This window comes from Lepisma saccharinum, chromosome 27 (genome assembly GCF_977018435.1).
Source record: "Lepisma saccharinum chromosome 27, izLepSacc3.1, whole genome shotgun sequence".
Lineage (NCBI taxonomy): Eukaryota > Metazoa > Arthropoda > Insecta > Zygentoma > Lepismatidae > Lepisma > Lepisma saccharinum.
In genome coordinates, this window is record NC_139255.1 from 26,389,985 (window position 1) to 26,412,568 (window position 22,584).

Sequence of the window (22,584 nt, forward strand, 5' to 3'; positions counted from 1 at the left end):
ATATAATCAGTTTCTCAATGTGAAATGACAACGATAATGGATATTAAAAAGAAATTCAAAGAGCTTCCAAACAAGATCAATACTGTATTTGTAGGACAAACCAGTACTAAGATTGATTGATTGATTGATTCAGTTAATTTTATTTCGTGTTTTGTCCCTCTTGGCTAATTTGCGAAGATGGGGATAAGTGATGAAATGATGAAATTGATGAAAACGGTTTTTTGACAAATTTTAAAAATCTGAAAATTAAGAATTATGTTTAAACCCTTTCTGCCTGCACCATACCAAAATATTATCATGATCGGACAACCCGTTTTTGATTTATATAATTTCATATAGAGCAATCGTTTGCAAAACTCAAAAAACTGCGCTTTCTTTGTTCTCACGACGATAGGAAATATAAGGATTACTCGAAAATAAACAAATGGTTAGCATAGATTAACGGAGAATTGAATGAGCAAAATTTTGACGTAACTCGTATTTTTGCAGGTCTAATGGTTAATTTTTAATTTGCATTCGAACTCGAGTATCTATAATTATTAATTCGATAATAGGCTATGTTTTGTTTGGGGGTCTGCCAACATTATTATTAATTTATTATTATTATTATTATTATTATTATTATTATTATTATTATTATTAACAGCTCTCTTACCATGGTACCTTGCTTATACTAATTTCAACATCTGTATTAATAACACTTGTAAACTTTAATATTGACACATCTGTTTAAAATTATTCAAACTTGGTTATCATGTATGATGTAGAATGGTTATGATGCAAGAAATTAATTAAATGCTGGAAACTTCTTCCTCCGACCATCTTTCATGAAATAAGCAAGTTAAAGGCCTTGACATGTTTTAGTTTGCTATTATAACAATATAAATGAATTTTTAAATCGATGTTTGTTTAGTTGAATTGTTATTTTTTGTCCACATTAACACAGATAAGATTATAGGGACTGGACCTACAGTTTAAAGTGGGATCCAAACCACTGTCCAATGTGCCTCCACAATAGTCGGTCTTTGTCACTTCTGCCACTTTAGCGTCTGGTTTTCGTGCTGGCTGACTAGACTTGCGGGCCCTAGGTTGTAACCTAGCATATCCTAGTGTAAAATCCCATCCCTGAGGATAAATCGTCTGGCTAATAAAAGGTTATCACTTCAGCATGGGTGGGTATGCCTGTATCTACACTCTATCCCAGCTTACTAAGGAGCAGGCGAACGAAAACAAGTCTCCGCGTAAGTAGTGACGCGAGACGGCTCCACCAATGAACTCGTGAGAGAAATGTGATTTCGTGGAGTTGGGGGAAGCGACTGCACTTACCGACTTTCCCAGCAGCGTGTAATGCTTCGCTCTGCCCACTCGATTCCTCCCCCTTCTTCTCTAAAGCTTTGCCTAGCCTTGCTCCAGAGACAACACAGATAGGGTATATACGCTGGGCCACCGAAACTGCATTCAATTCTTAAAATCGAATAAATTTCCATATTGAATAGGTTGTTGCTACAGTTGAAATTTTAAAACAAGGGTCTATAACTTGACAACTTTAAAAACAAGACGCTGAAAATAGCTGTTGCGCAGTTCACACCACATTTCACCAATCCATTCTCCGCAGCGACGTTGGATCGCAGTGTTGCAACCTGGAGGGAGCGGAATGGTCTAAGGATTTTCAACGAAATTTGTACTCGCTTTTTCTTGGGCTGTTTTCTACCTGTCAGAGTACAGAACTTCAGCTCACCTTTAGCCAACGACTCCTCTCCTTCTTTTAAAACTTTGCCTCACCGATGGCGCAGTGATACCGTCGTCGCCTTATAATCAAGGGATCCCGGCTTCGATTCCCGGTGGAGGCACATAGTAGTTCGGATCCAACTTTAAACTGTACGTCCAGTCCCGCTTAGCCTTACTGTGCATAAAGTGGACTTAAAATAACAAATCAATTCAATCGAATTCATTTAAAACTTGAGAAACTATCCATTTAGATATTCCCTTGGCGGCGCTTGTAGACTCGACAACATTATACTTATGTTTATGTAATTCCTTCTGATTTCGCAAATATGTTGCAACATTGTAAACAATTTCTTTGGCCTGTCCTCTTACGGGCTTTTCAGAGCAGATTGTAGATTTCGTTGGAACCGGCATGATTTGATTTTTGCATTTCAAAAATATGCGGCCAAGAGTAAAGAGCAAGAACATTTCAATGCTTTAAAAAAAAACACAGGCAAGCATGTTATCAGATTCCCTTCTCGTAGCGATTGTTGTACGATAAACAAAATAGCCCCCACCCCACTCGGCTTAAAAAAAGAAAAACAGGCCACTGCTCGATGTCGCATTCAGAAAATGAAATCATTCGCCCAGTAGTTTCTCTTCGTTATAAACCTTAACGCGCGTGCGTAACACTACAGTTTACGATCGCACCGCACGCATTTTCAAAGACCGAATTAAATCAAATGAACCACTGATAAACTGATATAAGCCGACACCGACAATCTACACAGTAAAAATCGTTTGTCATATTTGTTTTAGCTTAATTTTGCTGATTTGGCACCACTCGTACTTTCAAGGCCAGACTAGTACGTAGAAGAGTGGTGGGAGGATGACGTAATAGGAAGTGCTCAACAGCGATCTGCGCATATCGGGACTTAGCTTGTCAGGCTATAGGTATTTGCAATGTATACCGGCCTGAGGATATTCCATACACATCAGTTTTACAAGAAATTTTAACCGAGACGTATCCTTTACTCACTGAACTTGTGCTAGCTGGAAGCTTTACAAGAAATTTCCTACATCCAGATTGTGCTAACCTGGTTAACATGCAGAATTTCTACAATCAATTTATATTAAAGCAAATAATGGACACACCGACCAGAATAAGTTTACCAATTCGGGTCCGAATCCACAATCTTGTCGTTAAGAAGAAAACGATTCATCGAAACAAGGACGAACATGGCCAAACGGGAAGTAATCCAGGAGTGTCCAATGTGGTTCTGTTAACTTTGCACATTTTTCGAATTGTGACAATGCCTAACCAAGAATTGAAACCGTTGTTAATTGTCCTCGGAAGACACCTAGACCACGCTAGTGAAAATTTATTATTTTCTGTTCACACTTTTGTGTTGATGTGTGAGAAAATGAACGGAAAAGAATGATAACGAAACTCTTTTAAAGGTGCCCATTTTCCAATCCAATCTAAATTCACCGGATCCCACGGCGGAGTGGTTAGCGCATCCCAATACGACGCCAACGGTCCCGGCTTCTAATCCCGGCCTTGGCATGGATGTTTGTGAGTGTCCATTCATGAATTTCATCATGTCATCACTCATCCCCATTTTCGCAAATTAGCTTTGATTTGATTTGGTGTTTTAAGTCCACTTTATGCGCAGTAAGGCTAATCCGGACTGGACCTACAGTTTAAAGTGGGATCCGAACCACTTGTGCCTCCACCGGGTATCGAACCCGGGACCCCTTGATTACAAGGCAATGACGCTACCACTGCGCCATCGGGGAGGCCCCGCAAATTAGCTAAAAATGGCACAAAACGCGAAATAAAATAAAGCAAATAAATCAATCAAAATTCACCACCTTCTCTCCTCTTTGCATATACATCATGCGCACAATATCTGTGATCCCATATGGGATATCCCTCTTGCTTTTGTCAATGATATATCCAGATCCAATTCATTCCATTAACGCCTCCTAAAACTTTCTTGACATTCCGCTCAAATTTTGAACAAAGGACCAGTTTGGTTCTAAGTTTACCCTTACACCTCTGTCCCTTTTTCTTGCACCTCCTCCCCTACACAAGCTACAACCATGAGCTCTCCATTGCAAATTCTGGAGTCGTTACGGCTGTTCATAAAGGCTTACATTGTTTTACGTAACCTCTGCCCTATAAGCCTGTATTTATTTATACTGCTCTGTCAACGTACGTTTGAACGCAGATCTTAGTACCTAATTTTGATTATGCACATTTGGTGGACACCCTGTATATAGGCGGAACCAGATTTTTTTCTGCGAAAGTCACAGAATATACTGTAAGCATACATTATTCGCCTCAGGATAATTATCAGGGTTAATTTTAGGTGCTATTTTGTAGTTAGATAAATTAATATGGACTGGACGTTCAAAGAGTTATCCAAATCACTGCACCTACACCGGGGTACTAACCCAGGACCCTTCGATTATACGGAGATGTAATTTCTAAAGTTTTGTGAAATATAAATAATTCTACGTTATTTGTATTAACAATGATTAGAAAAAGAAAAATATAATATTGAGGATTCATTCCCTCGGAGGCACATGTCATATATATATATCCACCACTTACTTGCTCGTACATAATTCCCTTGTAGCCAAGACGATTTGAATTAAATTTCCGGAGTCGAGTTTTTGAAGTGTCTAGTAACTCTAGTGCAAATTAATGTACATGAGTCAAGCTTTGATTTATTCTTTTACTCTGTGGTAAAGGATTACTCGAACATTTGTTGTTCGTTGTGATACAGTATAATGCTACCAATACTTTTCAAAATACTTAATCATTCAATTTGGGAGGGAACACGTCAATCCGTGTCCCTCCAGCTACATCCACAATGACCCTGTATATAAAAGCATAAATATAAAATTTGTGTGTGTATGCACATGCTCAACATACAAACACACATACATTATAGCCCCGTCTACGTAGTTCGTTGCACGTTTTGACACTAGGTGTAGTGAAGGTGTATCCGGTGTCAGGCTGGTGCACGGAAATGGCCATTAACCAAAAATACGGATAACCGTGTTCAAGTTCAGAAGATTCAACAAATAACTGTGTGCTGTTATAAACGTTCATTTGATTAGTTAGCATGCACCACGTAATAATACACCACACACTACACCGCTCCAGAATGCAGTACAAACAGTGCAGACACCAAACACACTACCTAACACCAAATGAACGAAGTAGACGAGTCAGTGTTGCACTTTGTAACCAATTACATGCTTCAGTGCAAGGAAAGTCAAAATGTGCAGCGAAATAGACGGGGCTTGTTGTGAAGTGCAGTCATGGACACTTAACGGTTGTAACGATGCCATTAAGTCGATAGGATTGTAACCACGAGATGTCCATGAGTGAACATGAACATAGGTATACACACTTTTTCAGGATTTACAAATGTGTTTCAAAGAATCAGAACGACAAAAAAATTTCAGAACGAGCAAGAATCGAACAATGAATCAAAGAAAGTAGACAAAGCTCCGTGTTAGATATGATAATAATTTATTAATCCAACAAATTACACATACATATTATTGTGATAATTGCTATAACAATAATAGCACTATTATAAAACTGTCCAACAAATATAGAGAAAAATTTGGTGATTGTTGTAGTGCAGACAATACCGCAATAATATGATATTAACCTTCTCTTCAACACTTGTTATCACTTCCTTATCAATTTACATCATGTCTGCTCGTTACATTCAGGCACCTTATTTATTTTCCTCCACTTCTGTGCAGATCGTTGGGTAGAATATTACTATAAATTACATATTGTCCATTTTAGAACCTGTTATTCTTTATGTTAATAAAAAAGAATGCTAGTTGACATTATAACTCCGAACTGTTACGCACTTCTAGATTTGTCCTTGAGGAAGCTATGCGTATATTATTTCTCTTGAAAACAACCTCCCTCGGCACCCATGAGTATAAATTATAGTACGCATGACCGGACTCTATCGTTGGCTGTTTTACGCACTTCCGCCTGCCTTTGTTTTCACTGCTGAAGTCATGGAAATAATTCGTAACTTCTCCCTTACGCAATGGCAGTGAGTTGAACTTTAGAAAATTTGAATCCCGCGGTCCTGTGATTCGTATCACGTGACTGGATACCTGCAGTAGGTCTTCCCGTACATGTCCTGCGGAGGGATGATGTCCTCCAAGGTTGGAACTTCGGAGCTTGTCCACTCGTCTTTCACCTGCAAAGATACAGAGAGGATACAATCAGTTCAGGATCTGCTTGTGTGCAAATTATACCAACTTCTATACATACAGGATGTACCAAAAATGCTGTCAAAAAGTTCGGAAGATATTTAGTGCTTGAAGCATGAGATAACTATGCCAATATGAAGCTTGAGGTTGTTTTAAGTTATCTTGGCAAGAGAAATATGACTAAAATGAAGCAAGTGAAGTCTGTGGCATAATCAGATATGAAGGAGATCAATAATGGCCACAACATGTAATGGTCGGATTGACCATTACTGGGTTTGTGTTATTGTATTAATTAATTGCTGGCCAGCTACAAGGTGCAGGGTTAAGTAATATGTTTCTATGAGTGTATTTTTATGTTATTACTGGATGTATGTGTATGTGCTTATTGGATTGTGCTTTACTGGATATTAGATTCCCCTGTTTTTTATCTCCCCGGTTGGGGGAGCTAGCTGTCTTTCAAAAGACCGTTGCAGTGGGATTTTCCAACGCTACGGGCTCAACGTCCACAGACCAGTTGGTCTTAATAAGAAAACAGTATTTCCCCATCGATTCGACGACGAGGAACGTCTCCTCGAGTTTAGTCCACTTTTGGTGGATAGACTTAATATAATAATGTAGCATTTGGTGTAAGCCAACCCCTGTTACTGTCCCAAGTCCACTTTAGAAAAAGCTTTGAATATTTGGATATTTCCGTATTGAATAATTGATGCCCAAAAGAAAGAGTGAAGGCGTAGGGAAACGCATTTGTAATGAACGGAATATCATTTAAGCTGAGGGTAAGGCCGCAGAGATAGTTTTGCTAACTCTGTGGTAATGGAAGTGCCGATGGTGTAAGCCATAGGTGCGCAATTATGTTGATTTAGAGTGTTGTTAATTTGGTATATGCAAGACACACGAAACGCTATGAAAAAATGTGTATATACAGGGTGGCTCAATAAGTCACTTAACACCCCAGGTACAAGGCCACTGCAGCGCGCAACATGGAAATGGTGATGACCAATCTTTATCAGGCCAAGGGGGAACCACATTGACGACACCCGCAGGGTCGGCGGCCATCTTGATGTACGCCATCTTGAATTCAACTTCAGAATTTTAAATGGGAAGGGGGTCGTGCGACATATCAAAATGGGCTAGAATTTCACGAGAAATGCAATGGTAAAGGTTTTTTCGACGTATCTTTAACTAGTAAAAAGTTATGACTCAATTCTTGTACCAATTTGCTCCTTTTCGAGGTGTTAGAAAAATGCCTTAAAATTTGTTTAGCGCATCGGTAATGCATCGAGATCAAAGTGACGTCTAGGGAGAGACGTTCGCATGCCATTGCACATTATTTTAATCGGATACATCCATGAAGAGCTGCTTATTATGAATGGTTGTCGCGAACAATTTACAGTGTGACGCTTCCATTGAATTAAAAGTCCTTCACAGTGACAAGGCTAATGTTTATGTTCAGAAGGAAGTTCATAAACAGAATATGTGACCCTTGTCATCTGATAACTAACTTTGGACAAAAACTGGTTCATAACATTCTCATAAGTGTTCTGGTGTTCTTCCCTATTGAAAAAACTCTGTAAAAAGTGCCTTCTTCCATAAGCAAGGATGAAAAAAACTGTTTATTTAACAAATCCAAGTAGCCCTAAGCATTTAAGGTTCCGTTGATGGAAAATTGACTAACCAATCGTATTCCACACAGCACGTCACACCATTAACTTACCAACACTAACCATTCAGCTTTGATCTGTCAAAAATGGGTTATCAGATAAAAAGCATCGAATATTCTGTTTATAAACTTCCTTCTGAACATAAACATTAGCCTTGTCACTGTGAAGGACTTTTAATTCAATGGAAGCGTCACACTGGTAATTGTTCGCGACAACCATTCATAATGAGCAGCTCTTCATGGATGTATCCGATTAAAATAATGTGCAATGGCATGCGAACGTCTCTCCCTAGACGTCACTTTGATCTCGATGCATTACCAATGCGCTAAACGAATTTTAAGGCATTTTTCTAACACCTCGAAAAGGAGCAAATTGGTACAAGAATTCAGTCATAACTTTTTACTAGTTAAAGATACGTCGAAAAACCCTTCACCATTGCATTTCTACTGAAATTCTAGTCCATTTTGATATGTCGCACGACCCCCTTCCCATTTAAAATTCTGAAGTTGAATTCAAGATGGCGTACATCAAGATGGCCGCCGAACGTGTGGGTGGCGTCAATGTGGTTCCCCCTTGGGCAGGCAATGATTGGTCATCGCCAATTTCAAATTCCATGCCGCAGTGGCTTTGTACTGAGGGTGTTAAGTGACTTATTGAGCCACCCTGTATATAACAACGTATAATAAACCAATATAATCCTACTAGAAATGATATGATTTGCTGGATTAACTCTACGAACTACAGTACTGTCCATTTTAAAACCAAATATTTAATCACTTGCTGTACAAGAGTAACGAATCAGGGACTAAAAAATATAAATGTTATGTGAAACCCCCCTTTCGTAATTCCGGCGCAGATATAATCTGCTCGCTTGGCACCCAGGGTGAGGTGGAAGGAGAGATTGAAAGGATAATACAAGGGTAGTAATCCAGAGGACCGGAATAATACAAGAGAATGGGGGCCGAACTTAAGCATTTCTCTTTGTGGGTAAATTCCTGTTCACCTACTAATGTTTTCTAGCTGCGGTCATAAATGATTATTTTTGTACGTTTCAGCTTGTTTTCCATAGATTAAAATCATCGGTGAGTCATCATATTTGCTATCAGTTTCCACAAATGTTTACGGGAATAAACATAACACATAATATTGCCTGAGACAGGACTGTTTCAAAATCGAATGTATGTCTACCTGGGCATGCTATTATTTGTGCTTGTCTTGTCATCAATTTAATCTTATCGTCACCCATGAACAGCGACTCCATTAGACCGAAGTGGCAGATAAGGAAACTAAATATTTCAAACAATACACTACATAGATTTAGTAAAAATGTAGTTTTGACTGGATGAATCTACATTGTAAACTATTAGTAGTAATATTGTCTCCGTTTTAAAGCTTTGCATGCAGAACTTGAACTGGAAAATGCTAACTGGGGGACGTTTGGTCGAGCCTTGGGGTTAGCATCTATTGTTTAACAATGTGAGAATGAGACAGTTGGGCGATACATTGCAAAAAAATATACAAACCGTAGGTATAGATATATCTACAGAAAATATAATGGTCATATAAAGTTGATCAACTCTTCAAATGGATTACACAGGCCTGCGATGAAAAAAATACAAGGGAAGTGATAGGTGAACTTTATGTATTTTGTCGTGCTGAGTTAAAAAAAAATAAAGAAAACTGTCTATCACGTCACGTTTTCTTGAAAAATTTAATTGTACATGGATTTGTATGAACATTTACAATAAATATGTTGTTTCGGCGTGGAATAGCTTTCCTCCGTGCCTGACCATTACAAACTATGTAAGAAAACTTTATCTTGCGTATTTTGGCATGAAACTCTGAGACCAGGACAAATCGTGGGCTCTTCATAAAGTGCTTGTGCAGTGTCTCAATGATCTACGCTTATGGCTCAACGGAAAGAAGACTGCTTTACGCTTTGGAATTCCTATGACATGGAGGGAGCCGAGAAACCACTGTGATGATTGTTACTTTTGTGCCTGCCATGTCCGTGGGTAAAAAAAATCACAAGCTAATCTCTTATCCTGAGAACATTATATCGGCCATACGCCCCGTTCCTCATGTACCTGATGTGCCAGTGCCTTTGCCTCCAACTAAATTACCAGTCATTTCTTCAGAGTCTCCAGATTCGGAACATCCAGACGGTCAAGGCTCCGATACCGAATATAAGCCCTCTGGAGACGATTCACCTCAGCCCTTCTCTCAGGTTGAACTTAATGATCTGACTAGAGATCTGGGCCTTTCGAAAGAGGCAGCTGAATTGTTGGGCTCCGGATTGAAAGAAAAAACATTTATTGGCCAAACGAACCACGTTTTATTGGCACAGGAATCGAGAAAAGGACTTTGTTCAGTACTTTGAGAGAGCGGAGAACCTGGTCTATTGTTCTGATGTTCCCGGATTGATGAGCAAATTTAATATCACCTACGAAAAAGATGAATGGAGGCTGTTTATAGATTCAATGACAAGGAGCCTGAAAGCTGTCCTTCTTCATCACGGAAGCCAGTATGCATCTGTACCAGTTGCACTCTTGGTACATTTACAAGAACGCTATGAAAACCTGGCTCTCGTCCTCAACAAAATAAAATATGCCGACCACGGTTGGACCATTTGCGGTGATTTGAAAGTTATCTCCATGCTTCTTGGTCAACAAGACGAATATACAAAGTTCCCATGTTTCATTTGTGAGTGGGACAGCCGTGCAAAGACTCAACATTGGGTCAAGAAAGAATAGCTAAAAGACAAAATCTTGAACCAGGCACCAAGAATGTGATTCGGAACAGCTTAGTTGACCCAAAAAAGTATTGTTACCCCCGTTGCATATCAAATTAGGTGTAATGAAGCAATTTGTCAAGGCTATTCCAAAAGATGGCGATTGTTTCAAATACCTGTGCAAAAAATTTCCAGGTTTATCCGCAACCAAGTTGACAGAGGGAGTCTTTGTTGGTCCAGATATCCGCAAGCTCATGAAGGATAAAGACTTTGAGACTAGCATGACAACAACGGAGAAAGAAGCTTGGGTTGCCTTCAAAGATGTGGTCAGTAAATTTCTGGGAAATTACAAGGATCCTGACTATAAAGCAATTGTTATGAATATGCTGGACAAATTTCAAGCGTTGGGTTGCTCCATGAGTGTCAAACTACATTTCCTTCACTCACATGTGGACTATTTCCCCGAAAATTTAGGAGCAGTCAGCGAAGAACAGGGTGAAAGGTTCCACCTAAAGATATGGAGCGCAAATATCAAGGACGATGGGACAAGAACATGCTCGCCGACTACTGTTGGATGTTAACACGAGAGAGGCCTGAGATTGCACATAAAAAAATAACGTCAAAAAGAAGTATCAAAGGCACGTACGTATTTACGTACGTAAATATAAACTTTGTTTGTGTTTGGTTTTGTTGTGTGTTCAGTTTACAATTTGTGTCAAACGTTCATGTACACATACATTGCTGCTCTTGGTCAATCGTCTATTTTATGTACGTTACCTTAATAAACACAAATGAACATAATACGTTGGTGCTTTTTTTCTAGAAACTTCACCATAATGGGATGTTAAAAGTGTAAACGAAAGAGAACTTTGTGTTTTTCTCTCGACCAGAGGTGGCTCGTGCGATCTGGCAACAGTGGTTTTCTTCCATTTAAACCTATACAAAATAAAATCAATTGCTAATAAATCAATTTGCATCACCAAGCATCAATTTTACATAGATTTAAATGGATCAAAACCACTGTTGCCAGATAGTGCATGCAAAATTGTTCGCGAAAATTCCTTTTTAAATAGGATTTTAGCAAAAATATCGATATCGATTGTACAAAAAATCCTGACGTGATGGAAAAAAATGGAGGTCATTTTCGAAATCAGCACACCCAATAACATAATACTCAGCGTACACGTCTCTTGTATTTTTCAACAACTTCCATTTCGCAGGCCTGTGTTATTAATCCTTTAAGAGCTGTGTTTTACGCAAAAGGCAAAAATGAGAGATCTCTCCGAGAAAGTTTATTTAACTAATATTCCAGAGAAATTTATTCTTACGGGGATTTTGTTTTGCTTTATACGAGTCTCTAATGTAACATCTTTTGAAGTCATATGCAGAGGAGGTTTGCGTATTACTAGATACCTTCTTACCATTTGCACATGTTGCAAAGAAGGGAAAATTAAAGTAAAATTACTAGCGGAAAAATGTTGGAACTCAGATATGTCCAAAATGTTTTTTTTTTTTTTTTTTTTCAGAATAAGAGGTGTATCAAATGCAAAATGTATGTTTGGTAGAATTATCCGCCAGCGTAAAATCGTAGGAATTCAACAGTTTAACATTGAAAGAACTGATTTGCTGCACATGATTCATATATTCTCTTTAGATGAAATATGAAGAATACAGGAAATATCCTTCAACCGTACATGATTAATATTTCACTGTGTAGGAAGTGTATGATAGGGTTTACGAGGTGGTTCAGGAATGCTAGAAATGGAAGGCGTGAAATCGGAAGACATGTGGAAAGCTCTGATAAATTTGGAGATTTGTTTAGGTGCATGGTTTATATTACACACATACATCTTCAATAACTTTCTTTGTGCGGTGAAGGATGACCGCTATCTGGAATCAGCACTTGAACGCATTGGCGCGAATTGTAACTCTGAAATCTTGATTGGGTTCAGAGAAGTGATGGTGTATGACTATGAGATTGAAGAATATGGATGTTTCTGCGAGAATAAAGTCTCTACAGTCTTGGCAGCTAAGGATCTTCCGTAGCAACATGCAATTACCTCTCCCTTTTCAAGTGTCCAATCCTCGTACGCAACTTTATCCTCCACCTCTAGGGAACTTCCCACTTGAATTTGCTAAACCAGGTTAATTTCTGCGATGTGAATGATATGAAGTTATATGATTAAATATATGAAAATAAAACACGAATAAAGGTTGATGCCTTAACAAGACCTCTAACCTTAACGGGCGTCCCGATGGCCTAGTAGTAAAGTCATTGCCTTTTAATCGAGGATCCCTGGTTCGATATCCGATGGAGGCCATAGTGGTTCAGATCCTGCTTTGGACAATAGGTCCTGTTCCGATTAGCCTTTCTGCGCGTAACGTTGAATTAAAGCACAAATTTAATCAGTCGAACCCTAACACACCACGACAACCACTGCACAAGGAAGACAGGTTCCAAATTTTTCAATAAAGTTTATTGACACAAAATCCTGCAGCGACATTTCATATTTGTCTTCGACAAATGCGATAAAAACTTAAAGACAGACGTCATGAAAGGCAACTGATCAACATCGAAGCCTGACTCAATTATGAATATATCGTCTGGTCAGTGGTCTCTAATCTTGACAAACAATGTTTTACATTAAAGAAATAAGGACGTGTTATTTTGTTTCACATTAATCCTTATGGTTTCTTGCATGAGGTGGTAAATATAATTGCCTTTCCTTCGAAAATACAGTTTTGGGAACAACGAGAACAAATCAGGAAATTATTAATTGCCAAACTGCTATTACCGGAAATAAATGTAGAAATGTACTCACTTACGTGTGTGTCTGTGTGTGTGTACAGTAACGGACACTTTCTTGTTATAATTACTCCATTCACTATAAATAAGTTCATTACAATACAGAAACGCCAGTGATACCATAAATTTTGTGGTGGCAAGGCACTTTCTGCCTTCTCCCCCAAATTCACGTAAAAGGACACATTTTATGTATATTTACGTATAAAAAGTATTGTTCGTGCCGATCGTGCCACACAAAAATTTATCATACGTTCATTTGTTTTATTTTACATAGATTTTTGTGCCACTTTTGGCTAATTTGCGAAGATGGGGATGAGTGATGATATGACGAAATTGCCGAATGGACAGTCACAAACAGGATTCGAACCCGGAACCCCTGGCGTCGTAGCGCAAAGTGCTAACCACTCAGCTAGCCAAACACAAACATACACACAGAAATATAGATAGTGGGGGAGGGTGAATTTGAAAGGTGGATACATACACAAAATCGGCATGAATATTCGTCTTTTAAACCGAAATAGATAAGAATTAATTAAAAATTTACACACAACGTTGGACTTTTTTCAAGTTGAAATCGCGGCCAGCTCCATTATTCTTTCCAACAAAGGTTCGTCCGTTTCAAACAGTTTCCCCCTTCCCCTTACCATTTTACACCATACACTTTTTACGACTTTCTCCGAGTCTAATCCCCTATTTCCCCGCTTTCTCTATCAATTCTGTCCATCTGTTCTTTCCTATCCTCAGTACTTTCACCCTTCTGTGTAGTTCCCGATATCTTCCTTTGTAATCTCCCTCTTTAAAGAAGTGATACCCTCTTCCTTTTCCTCCACATTCAACTTCATTCTTTTCTCCTTTTTCTTATCTTCATTCTCTGGGATCCAGTTGCAATCCTTTGATTAAGGATTAGTGGTCAATAAAATTCAAACTTTGAGATTCTGAATTACGATTTGCCTTTGGATTTGATGCTGAACTTATATTCAGTATTAAGAGTTATCTGTAAAATGAAATCAATTACGTGTTCATCGAGGATTTTATTTCGATGTTCAATATTTGAATCTACAGAGGTGTTAGAAGTTGGCATTTGATATTAATATTATTGATATTCAAATCCACCTATCCCCGTAAAGTTAGGCAACACACGTACAGCGCATTCGGTTTAGCCTGAGCTCTTGCATGCAGTGTTGCAATACGCAGAAGTTACAATTCTACTAGATATAAAAACTGGCAAAGGTTATACGCTGTTGTGTCATTAAAAAAAATACTTACGAATCTAAAGTAGCACGCTGTCCTTCATGGTCGTGAAATTCGTCAATTGTTCTACTAGTCACTAATCAAATTAGTCCGCATCACTTTTACTTTTTTTTTTCTTCTGCGTGGTTTGTTAGGCGCTACTAATTCCTTCCCAGTTACTCTGTAGCGATCATTTTCGTTCCAAAGTATTTACTGACATATCACGCTTTTGTACTTGTTTCAAGTTCCACGCAAGACCACTGTCAGCTTCTTTCTTTATAAACTTATGCATGTTAAGATAAATTCTCTACTCTGACTATGAATCACTTTGCTTTATCCAATATTCATTCCAGTTGTCACCTCAGCTTCCGTTCAATAAAACACAGGTCAACAATCACCTTACTCGTGGTACAGCGCTGTACTCGTGGTAACACGATCTACACCCCCCCCCCCGAGGGGAAGCGGAGGAGAGGGAGGATGCCTCTTTCGCCGAGGGGCTTAATCAAGGGGGGAGGGTTTTCACCGACAAAGAGAATCATCTGTCATTATTTTCCTTGAACTATCACCTTCTTAAATTTTCACTTTTTTAAATATATATATATATATTCAGTAAGTACTGAACACACCTACCAATAAGCTCCGAAGTCAGATTATGGATATAGGTGATTGTTAAGGCAGTTAGCAACTCTCCTCTCAGTGGAACTGTCGCATCGTCGCTCTGACGGCAGGCTTCTGCGCAGCTCAAGCTAAACCGAATGGCCTGTAGTGTGTCTAATTTTTATTGCAGGTGACTGTACTTGTAACCTAGAATCCATATTCTCTGTTTTTGTACATTTAGGCCGTTGGTTCCATCTACTACAAAGGGAACGTATTCAGAATAAAATCTAGTGAAGAGAGTTGACAATAATAACAAATGCAGAGACATAACTGTTTAATATAATACGTATATGTATTAGAAATAAATATTTTAATTGCTAGAAAGTGCTTTCACTCCATTTTGGGTTTAATTGGCATGATATGTATATTTAGTATATTTTTACAACACTCTTATATTAAACTTTGCATGTTTATCAACATTTGATATGGGAACTACGCGTGCTTTAGTTATAGGTAATGTACTAGAAGACGAAGACCACGAACTCTTGGTGAATAATGAACAAAAAGTACAACAGAGGACGCATATATTTGCTGGCAGTGGTCCACCCGATTATTTCCAGAAGTGTTAACCGCAGATTAATATTTTTCATGTAGTATTCATAATTATAATACATTTAACTGTACCTTTATTACATATTTTTGTTAGATCCTTACAATTTTGCTTTTGACTGAAGTGTTAATATATGCTCGCTTCTAACAAATTGCTAAAGAACTTTTTATGGCTTCAAACTAGCTAAATATTGAGCATTCTAAATGGTTCATGTGCACACCTGATTATAATAGTGAACAATTCGCTTCTGTTTGTCGCAAGTGTTGTACTGAAACATCTTTTATTTATTAAATTTGTAACACAATGAAAGTTTGAAGTGAACCTAATGCAAAGTTAAACTGTTTTTTGTAAAGTTAAGAAGTAACCGATTTCACTGAATGTTAGTGACATTAGCATACAATGTTAATTGGACATTATCCATTGTTAAGTGCATTAAGTATAGTTTTTAACACTACGTTCCTAGAGAGCACATATTCTACCGTCTTTAGATGAAAAAATTCTTTTTACCCGAAGTGACGTTAAAACTTGCCATAGACCTGTTATTTTACTTCAAATCCGGTTCTTTAATCAACCAGGGCATAGTGGAGTAGTTAGTTGGCTTTGAGGTAGAAATTTGTTCACCTGGAGACGAAGAAGAAGTTCTCTCTCGAAACCTAGTGCTAGGATAAGTATAGTTAGAGCACGGCCAATAGATAATGTCTACTTCAAACAGTATGGTAAAACATTCATAAAAGGCAAGCAATTATCATATTTGGTCTTTAAAGAGGAAAATTCCATGTTATCAGCTAAGCCAAGTATAATATCTATTTACATTCAAATGTTTTTGGACACAATAATTTATTAGTCTTCAAATACAGTGCGTTTGTTTTGGCTCTGTGCTGAAATAGCGCGTGAACAACTTTGAACAACTCTTATAACACGGGTTAGTACTCTTTATGCAATATAAATATAATTCTCTACATGCTAAAGATATGTGCATAAATAAGTGAGACGTTACGGAACGAAAATGCCGGCATCTGCGCCATGTCAAGCGCCAACTTTGGACCAAAGCCAAAATGAACGCACTGTAGTATCAATTTGACGATTATGATTCACTTGACGTTCAGGTAGGCTATGCAGATAACGCTTTCGCCTGTAATTAAGAGGTCTGCAGTAGAGAAATGTATTGATTTGGATTTCATTTTAAACTGTGGGTTCAATCCCGATTTTCTGAGCATAAATTGGATTTGAAACAAACTTCAACAATCATTTGACAGCAATTAACTCAAAAGGGCTAGAACTCTTTAATAATTTGATGAAACATTTGCATTTACAACATAAAGTTTTGATTTTTGGATCTTAATACATTGCATGTCAATTGTCTCAAACCCTAGGCAATTTGAATATTAAGAAAGCATATATTTATTTTCATCTGCGAATACTTACAAACTACTAATTGGAGAGTTCCAAACTTCTATCTACGTAGGTCTTTCTTTGTGTATGCAATTGGAAATCGTTTCCCTCACCAACAGCCCTTACATTGATGAAATACTGTGGCGTTTATATTTACTTCAAAGGCAACCTTATGTTAACCTTCACATTTGTATGTTTTCTCCTCAGTTTTTCTGTAGTCATATTTTTCTACATTTCTGCTATTTTTTTCATTTTTTATTCTTTCACGTTCGTATTATTTCACGACTACAATTACTATAATGACTATATTTTTAATTGCAGGTATATGTGAAATTCTTTATTTCTCTTTCGTTTTAATCATTCTTTCTATCTCGATTATCTGTATTCATGTATTGATTGATTGAATTTTTGTTTTAAGTTCACTCTATGCACAGAAAGGCTAATCGGGACTTGACTTACAGTTTAAAGTGGGATCCTCTATTTTTACATGATATGTACTTATATTTTGTTATGTAGCTCATGACAAAATTTATGTGGTGAACCTTGCCTGCCAAATAAAGAAATTATTATTATTATTATTATTGCTTTTTTGTTGTTGTTCACTTGTAATACCTTTGAAAATTTTGGTTGACAGTTTGGTTATTAATTTGGTTGTCATATTAATCCTTTGCCAATAAAGAGTACGTCCTGAATTAGAACGAAAAAAGCAACCTTTTTACTCTAACACCAAACCAGTGTTAAAGTTTTTAGTTTTTACATTATGTGAAAATAATATATAATATGAACTTTCGCAAGTTGTCATGATGTCCGGGCGCCTTAAGTTTTGATTTGATTTGATTTAGTTTTATTTTACTTCGCGTTTTGTGCCTCTTGGCTAATTTGCGAAGATGGGGATGAGTGATGAAATGATGAAATTGATGAATGGACATTCACAAACAACCAAGCCCGACCGGGATTCGAACCCTGGACCCTTGGCATAACCACTTGGCCACAGGGTCGGGCTGGGCGCCTTAAGTGAACGACTTTTGATCTCACCAACGAATTTTCCCCAGTTGGAACACCGAACTACGCATGGGTGTTCTTTCAGTGTCAATTTCACCTGATTATCACTCATCCCCATCGTCGCGATTTACCAAAAGTGGCAGATAAGCGACGAAAAGCAAACACAATACAAATACTAACAAACTTTCAAACGACATAACAACAAATTTTGGAATATATAGGGTGCCTGGCAATGCGAATTCAGCATAATTTTTCTACCAGAATATAACGTATTTCACTAGTTCTAAAGTGGCATCATTATATGTTCTTCCAGCCCAGAAGTCCTCAGCATGCACGTTAAATTGCCAAAAATAGTTGTTGCATATTACACGTGACACAAGTAAGTACACGACATATCTATTCCATCTAACGGCATCCTTCTTTCAAAGGAGACTATTATAATCCACTGTTACATGATGATTTCAGAAGTCATTAGTCATACAAAGAAGATTGGAGATAAGCCAGAAATGCTAGAAAAGTAAATCAATCATTCCAGGAAGTGGATAAATACAAGAAAATTATCTAATACCACACATCGTAGATATGGAAATTACTAAAATAATGCTATGTGTACCACGTGTGCAAGTATGCCATTGTTTATAATTCCTGTATTAGTATTAGTATAATAACTTAATAAAGTATTTATGGAACATTTTAAAGTTTGTTTTTAAAGTGTACATTATTCTTTCCTGAACCTGCAACTCAATTTACCGATTTGGTTTATATTACTTAGCCTTTCTGCCACTTATTGATAATCGCGAAGATGAGGATGAGTGATCATATGATGAAATTGATGAAGGGAAACTAACAAAGAACACCCATTCCCTGCACGAGATTTTAAACTGGAACGCCTGGCGTCGTAGCACGGTGTGCTAACCAGTCCATCACGGAGGCCGGCGGACCTAAATCTCAAATTTTAGTGCGTATGACGACAGGATCTTAACAATAAATGTGGGTATATATATATAAATACGTGTATATCAGTGATATTAGGTTGCGGTAGTATTTTTTTTTTTAAGTTCGTTATTGTCTTGAGCGATTTGAAAATTGTCGTATCTACGGAGATTTCAATGTACTGCACAACTTTTAGTTTCCATTTTATCAACTTTTCCAGAAATCATAAAATTCAATCAATAAACCATGAAGCAAAAAAGAAAGTGGAAATATATTCCAATTAATTTTACTACTACTGAAATCGAAGCTAGCGTGCAGCACGCAAATCTAAATCTGGGGTAAGTGTTTCCGATTTCCTTAAGGCTGGACAGCAATAGCATAATCAGTCGAAGACAGATCACCGCAGTCTCCTACCGTGCGGAAGACTTGCTGTTCCAACGAAAACAGGGGAATTATTTTCTAAATATATTTTCTGCAGAATCGAAAGTAGAACAAAAAATGTAATCGTGCAATTTCAATATAATTTCTGTTTGCGTTTTGCTCATTTTACGTCGATTTCTACCTCTTAGGTTAACCGTGATGGTGAGAGATCATGGGCGGACGCAGATCATTCTCTACAGGAGCGGTCTCAATATTAAAAACTTCCGTCGTGAACATTGGTGTAACGTCATATTTACAGATCATTGTAAAATAGAAATATTTTAAAACAGATAGAAAGTAAAGAAATAAAAGAGAAAGAGAGAGAAATAGAGAAATGAAAGAAACATGGATAGATAGAGGGGGATAGAGAGAGAGAGAGAGAGAGAGACAGACAGAGAGACAGACAGACAGAAGAAAGAACAGAAATAAATTAAGCTCGATACAGAGGCAGAGAGAGCTAGAGATAAGTGGAGAAAGAAAAGGAAATAGTAGAGTCTAGACGGAGGTATAAAAAAAGGAAAGAGGAAAGGAGCTCGAGAGAGACAGAGGGGTGGAGAAGTAAAGGGAGAGGATAGAAACCAAAATGAGGTTGAAAGAAAGGAAAGAGAGAAGAGAGAGAGAGAGAGAGAGAGAGAGAGAGAGAGAGAGAGAGAGAGAGAGAGGGGTGAAAAAGGAAAATAAAATAATAGAAACTCGATAGACACAAGGAAAGGAGTTTGAGAGAGATAGAAAGAAAGACAGAAGAACGGAAACAAGAGAGAGAAGGAAAATGAAGAATAGAAACTGAAGAGAGAGAGAGAGGAATGAGACAAAGAAAGATAATAACATGAGGCTCAGGAAAGAGAGATAATGAAAAAGAAGGGGAAAAAAGTAGTATATAGAGAAAATAATCAAATAAGCTGAGAGAGCAAGAGAGGCAAGAATGAAATCGAAACGGAGAACGAGAGAGATAGTAATTACAAGGCGACAACGTTTCCACTACGGTATGTGTGAGAGAGCGAGAGCGACAGTGATTGTCAAGTCGGTGACCGAGATATAAGTGGTCGACTTTCGATTGCACCACCAAAAGTCCCGGGTTGGAGTCACGGCATGGGCATAGGTGTTCTTTTCGACTGTGCATTCATCAGTTTCGTCTGGTAATTATCAATCATCCTCATCGTCGCGACTAGCCGACAGTGACAGGGAAACAACATGTTTCAGCTAAAACATAATATAACACATGATAGAGAAAGGAGAGATTAGATTTAGAAAAAATGTGGATTGCAAGTCACTAAAACTCTCCCGCTCCCTTGAAGAAAAAAATCCAAATCCCTGTTCTTTGGTAAATTTATTATTGGTTGAAAGAGTCAGGTTAAATACATCAAATATCTACAGTAGTTAAATTACGTCAAGCAATATTAGTCTACTATCAAGATAACCGCAGTTTAAATAAACGGCATTTTTTTCCGTAAACTGATGCTCAATGTAGTGAAATCAACTACGTCAGTCAAAATGCATCTAAGTTGTCTTCCAAAAGCACTTGACTCTAGGCTTGAATTGCTGGGTGTAAAAGAAAATGGGCGAGACTCATGCAGCGAAATAAGATATAATTGCACATTTAATAGAGTTTACGATTGTGCATTACAGTTTCCCACTGATGCCCACTGCACACAATGAGGCCATTGTTTCAAAATCTTTGTAGTATGGAATCTAGGAACGCGATTCCCTAATCTTAGTCCACTTCCAGGGCCTGTTGGAGCAAAGCAATGAGAACAGACAGCACTACTTACCATTTCAACGTCCCTGAACACCCTGATGAGATTTCGACCAGCGAGTTTCTCGATGTCCTTCTCCGTCCACCGACTACTCCCCAGCAACTCTGCCAGGAGATAAGGATACCGCGATACATCCTCAAGTCCTTGTGGAGTTCTGCAAAGAGATTGGGGAAACACATAAGTCTTGCTAAATAGCTGAAGGGCTTCTTTGGATGCAAGCTGAAACTTCAACTGCACTACAAAATCAAGACTGAATGCAATGATTATAATACATTATGAATACATGCTTCTTTGTTCTTATCAATCTGTTTTATCTTCCGCACACGTTTAAGTACTATTGTTCTCTGTTCTTTGATGCATAGGCAAATGCAAACATATTACGAGGGTGAGTCAAATCGTTATTGCACTAGCATGAAAAAAATAGCGCATGTAATATGAAGGACCGTTCTTGTATTTACATGAATAGACATTATCAAAACTATCACATAGTCTGTTCAAATATTTCTCATAGCATGACAGCAGTTTCTCTACACCCGTCTAACGTTCGATAACCATTATTTCGTTGCAGTTTAAACTTCCTGGACGGAATTATATCATGGGCCCAAAGACATGAAAATCGCATGGCGTGAGGTCTACACACTGAGTCATTTCATTTACATGTTCAACATTGTCCCACGTCTTAGCAGTTGACAGCCTTCATCCTGGTAGTAGTTCTCAATGTCCGTACGAACATTCTCAAACTACACACACCATTTTACGATCGCGTTGTGCGAAATTGATTTATCATTGTACACTTCATGCAATTGACGATGATTCTCAGTGGGGTTACACCTTCTTGCGCACAGAAAACTAGTAACTGCATGTACTTACAGTTATGACACCACTTCCAACTGACCTGACATGTACAAATTGATTATATCCAATCCCCAACAGCCACGGCGCAAGAGAACCATGAACAGTGTTCACAGCCACGTTCATCAAAATGTATGTTTCCGACAAGATGGCATGGGTAAGTGCAACTTATTTTTTGACTGACCCTCGTACATACAAAATGCAATACCACGGAATTTCACAATGGTTCTAGAATCATAGATTCAGAGGATTAAGGTGTGTTCAATAAATAGAGAGAATACCACTTAATTAACTTATAATTAGTTCCATCTGAAACTACATTTTCTGAATATTCGTGACAACATTATCTACAAATAGCATGCAATTTTAATTCTTAATTGTACATTATCCATTGCTTATTTTTTTACCTAGTGCGTTACATATCAAGAGAGCAACGCTTCACTTCTTTTCAAGTTAAGAAAATATTCAATGTGTGTGGTGGGATCGACAAACCTGTGACTTTTACAACAAATACAGTGAGCCATCAAAGTGATGAAAGGTTCTTCCGAGGTTCGATTCGACGCACCGGTAAAATACATTTTGTTTCTGTACCCTGTATTTCTTGAGCTGCATAGCGCATTCAGTTTATA

The 22,584-nt window shown here is 37.9% G+C and overlaps 1 protein-coding gene across 1 annotated transcript in view; it reads right to left on the bottom strand.

Moving 5' to 3' along the window:
- Nucleotides 1–5,336: 5,336 nt before the first annotated feature.
- Nucleotides 5,337–22,584, bottom strand: part of LOC145980204 (dipeptidase 1-like) — a 186,195-nt gene continuing 168,947 nt past the window's right edge. The window contains exons 11-12 of the mRNA XM_083113231.1: nt 21,119–21,257; nt 5,337–5,954 (exon numbers count right to left, since the gene is read on the bottom strand). Coding sequence (XP_082969357.1) covers nt 5,853–5,954; nt 21,119–21,257 — 241 coding nt within the window. The 3' untranslated portion in view covers nt 5,337–5,852. The remainder of the gene's footprint in view (nt 5,955–21,118; nt 21,258–22,584) is intronic.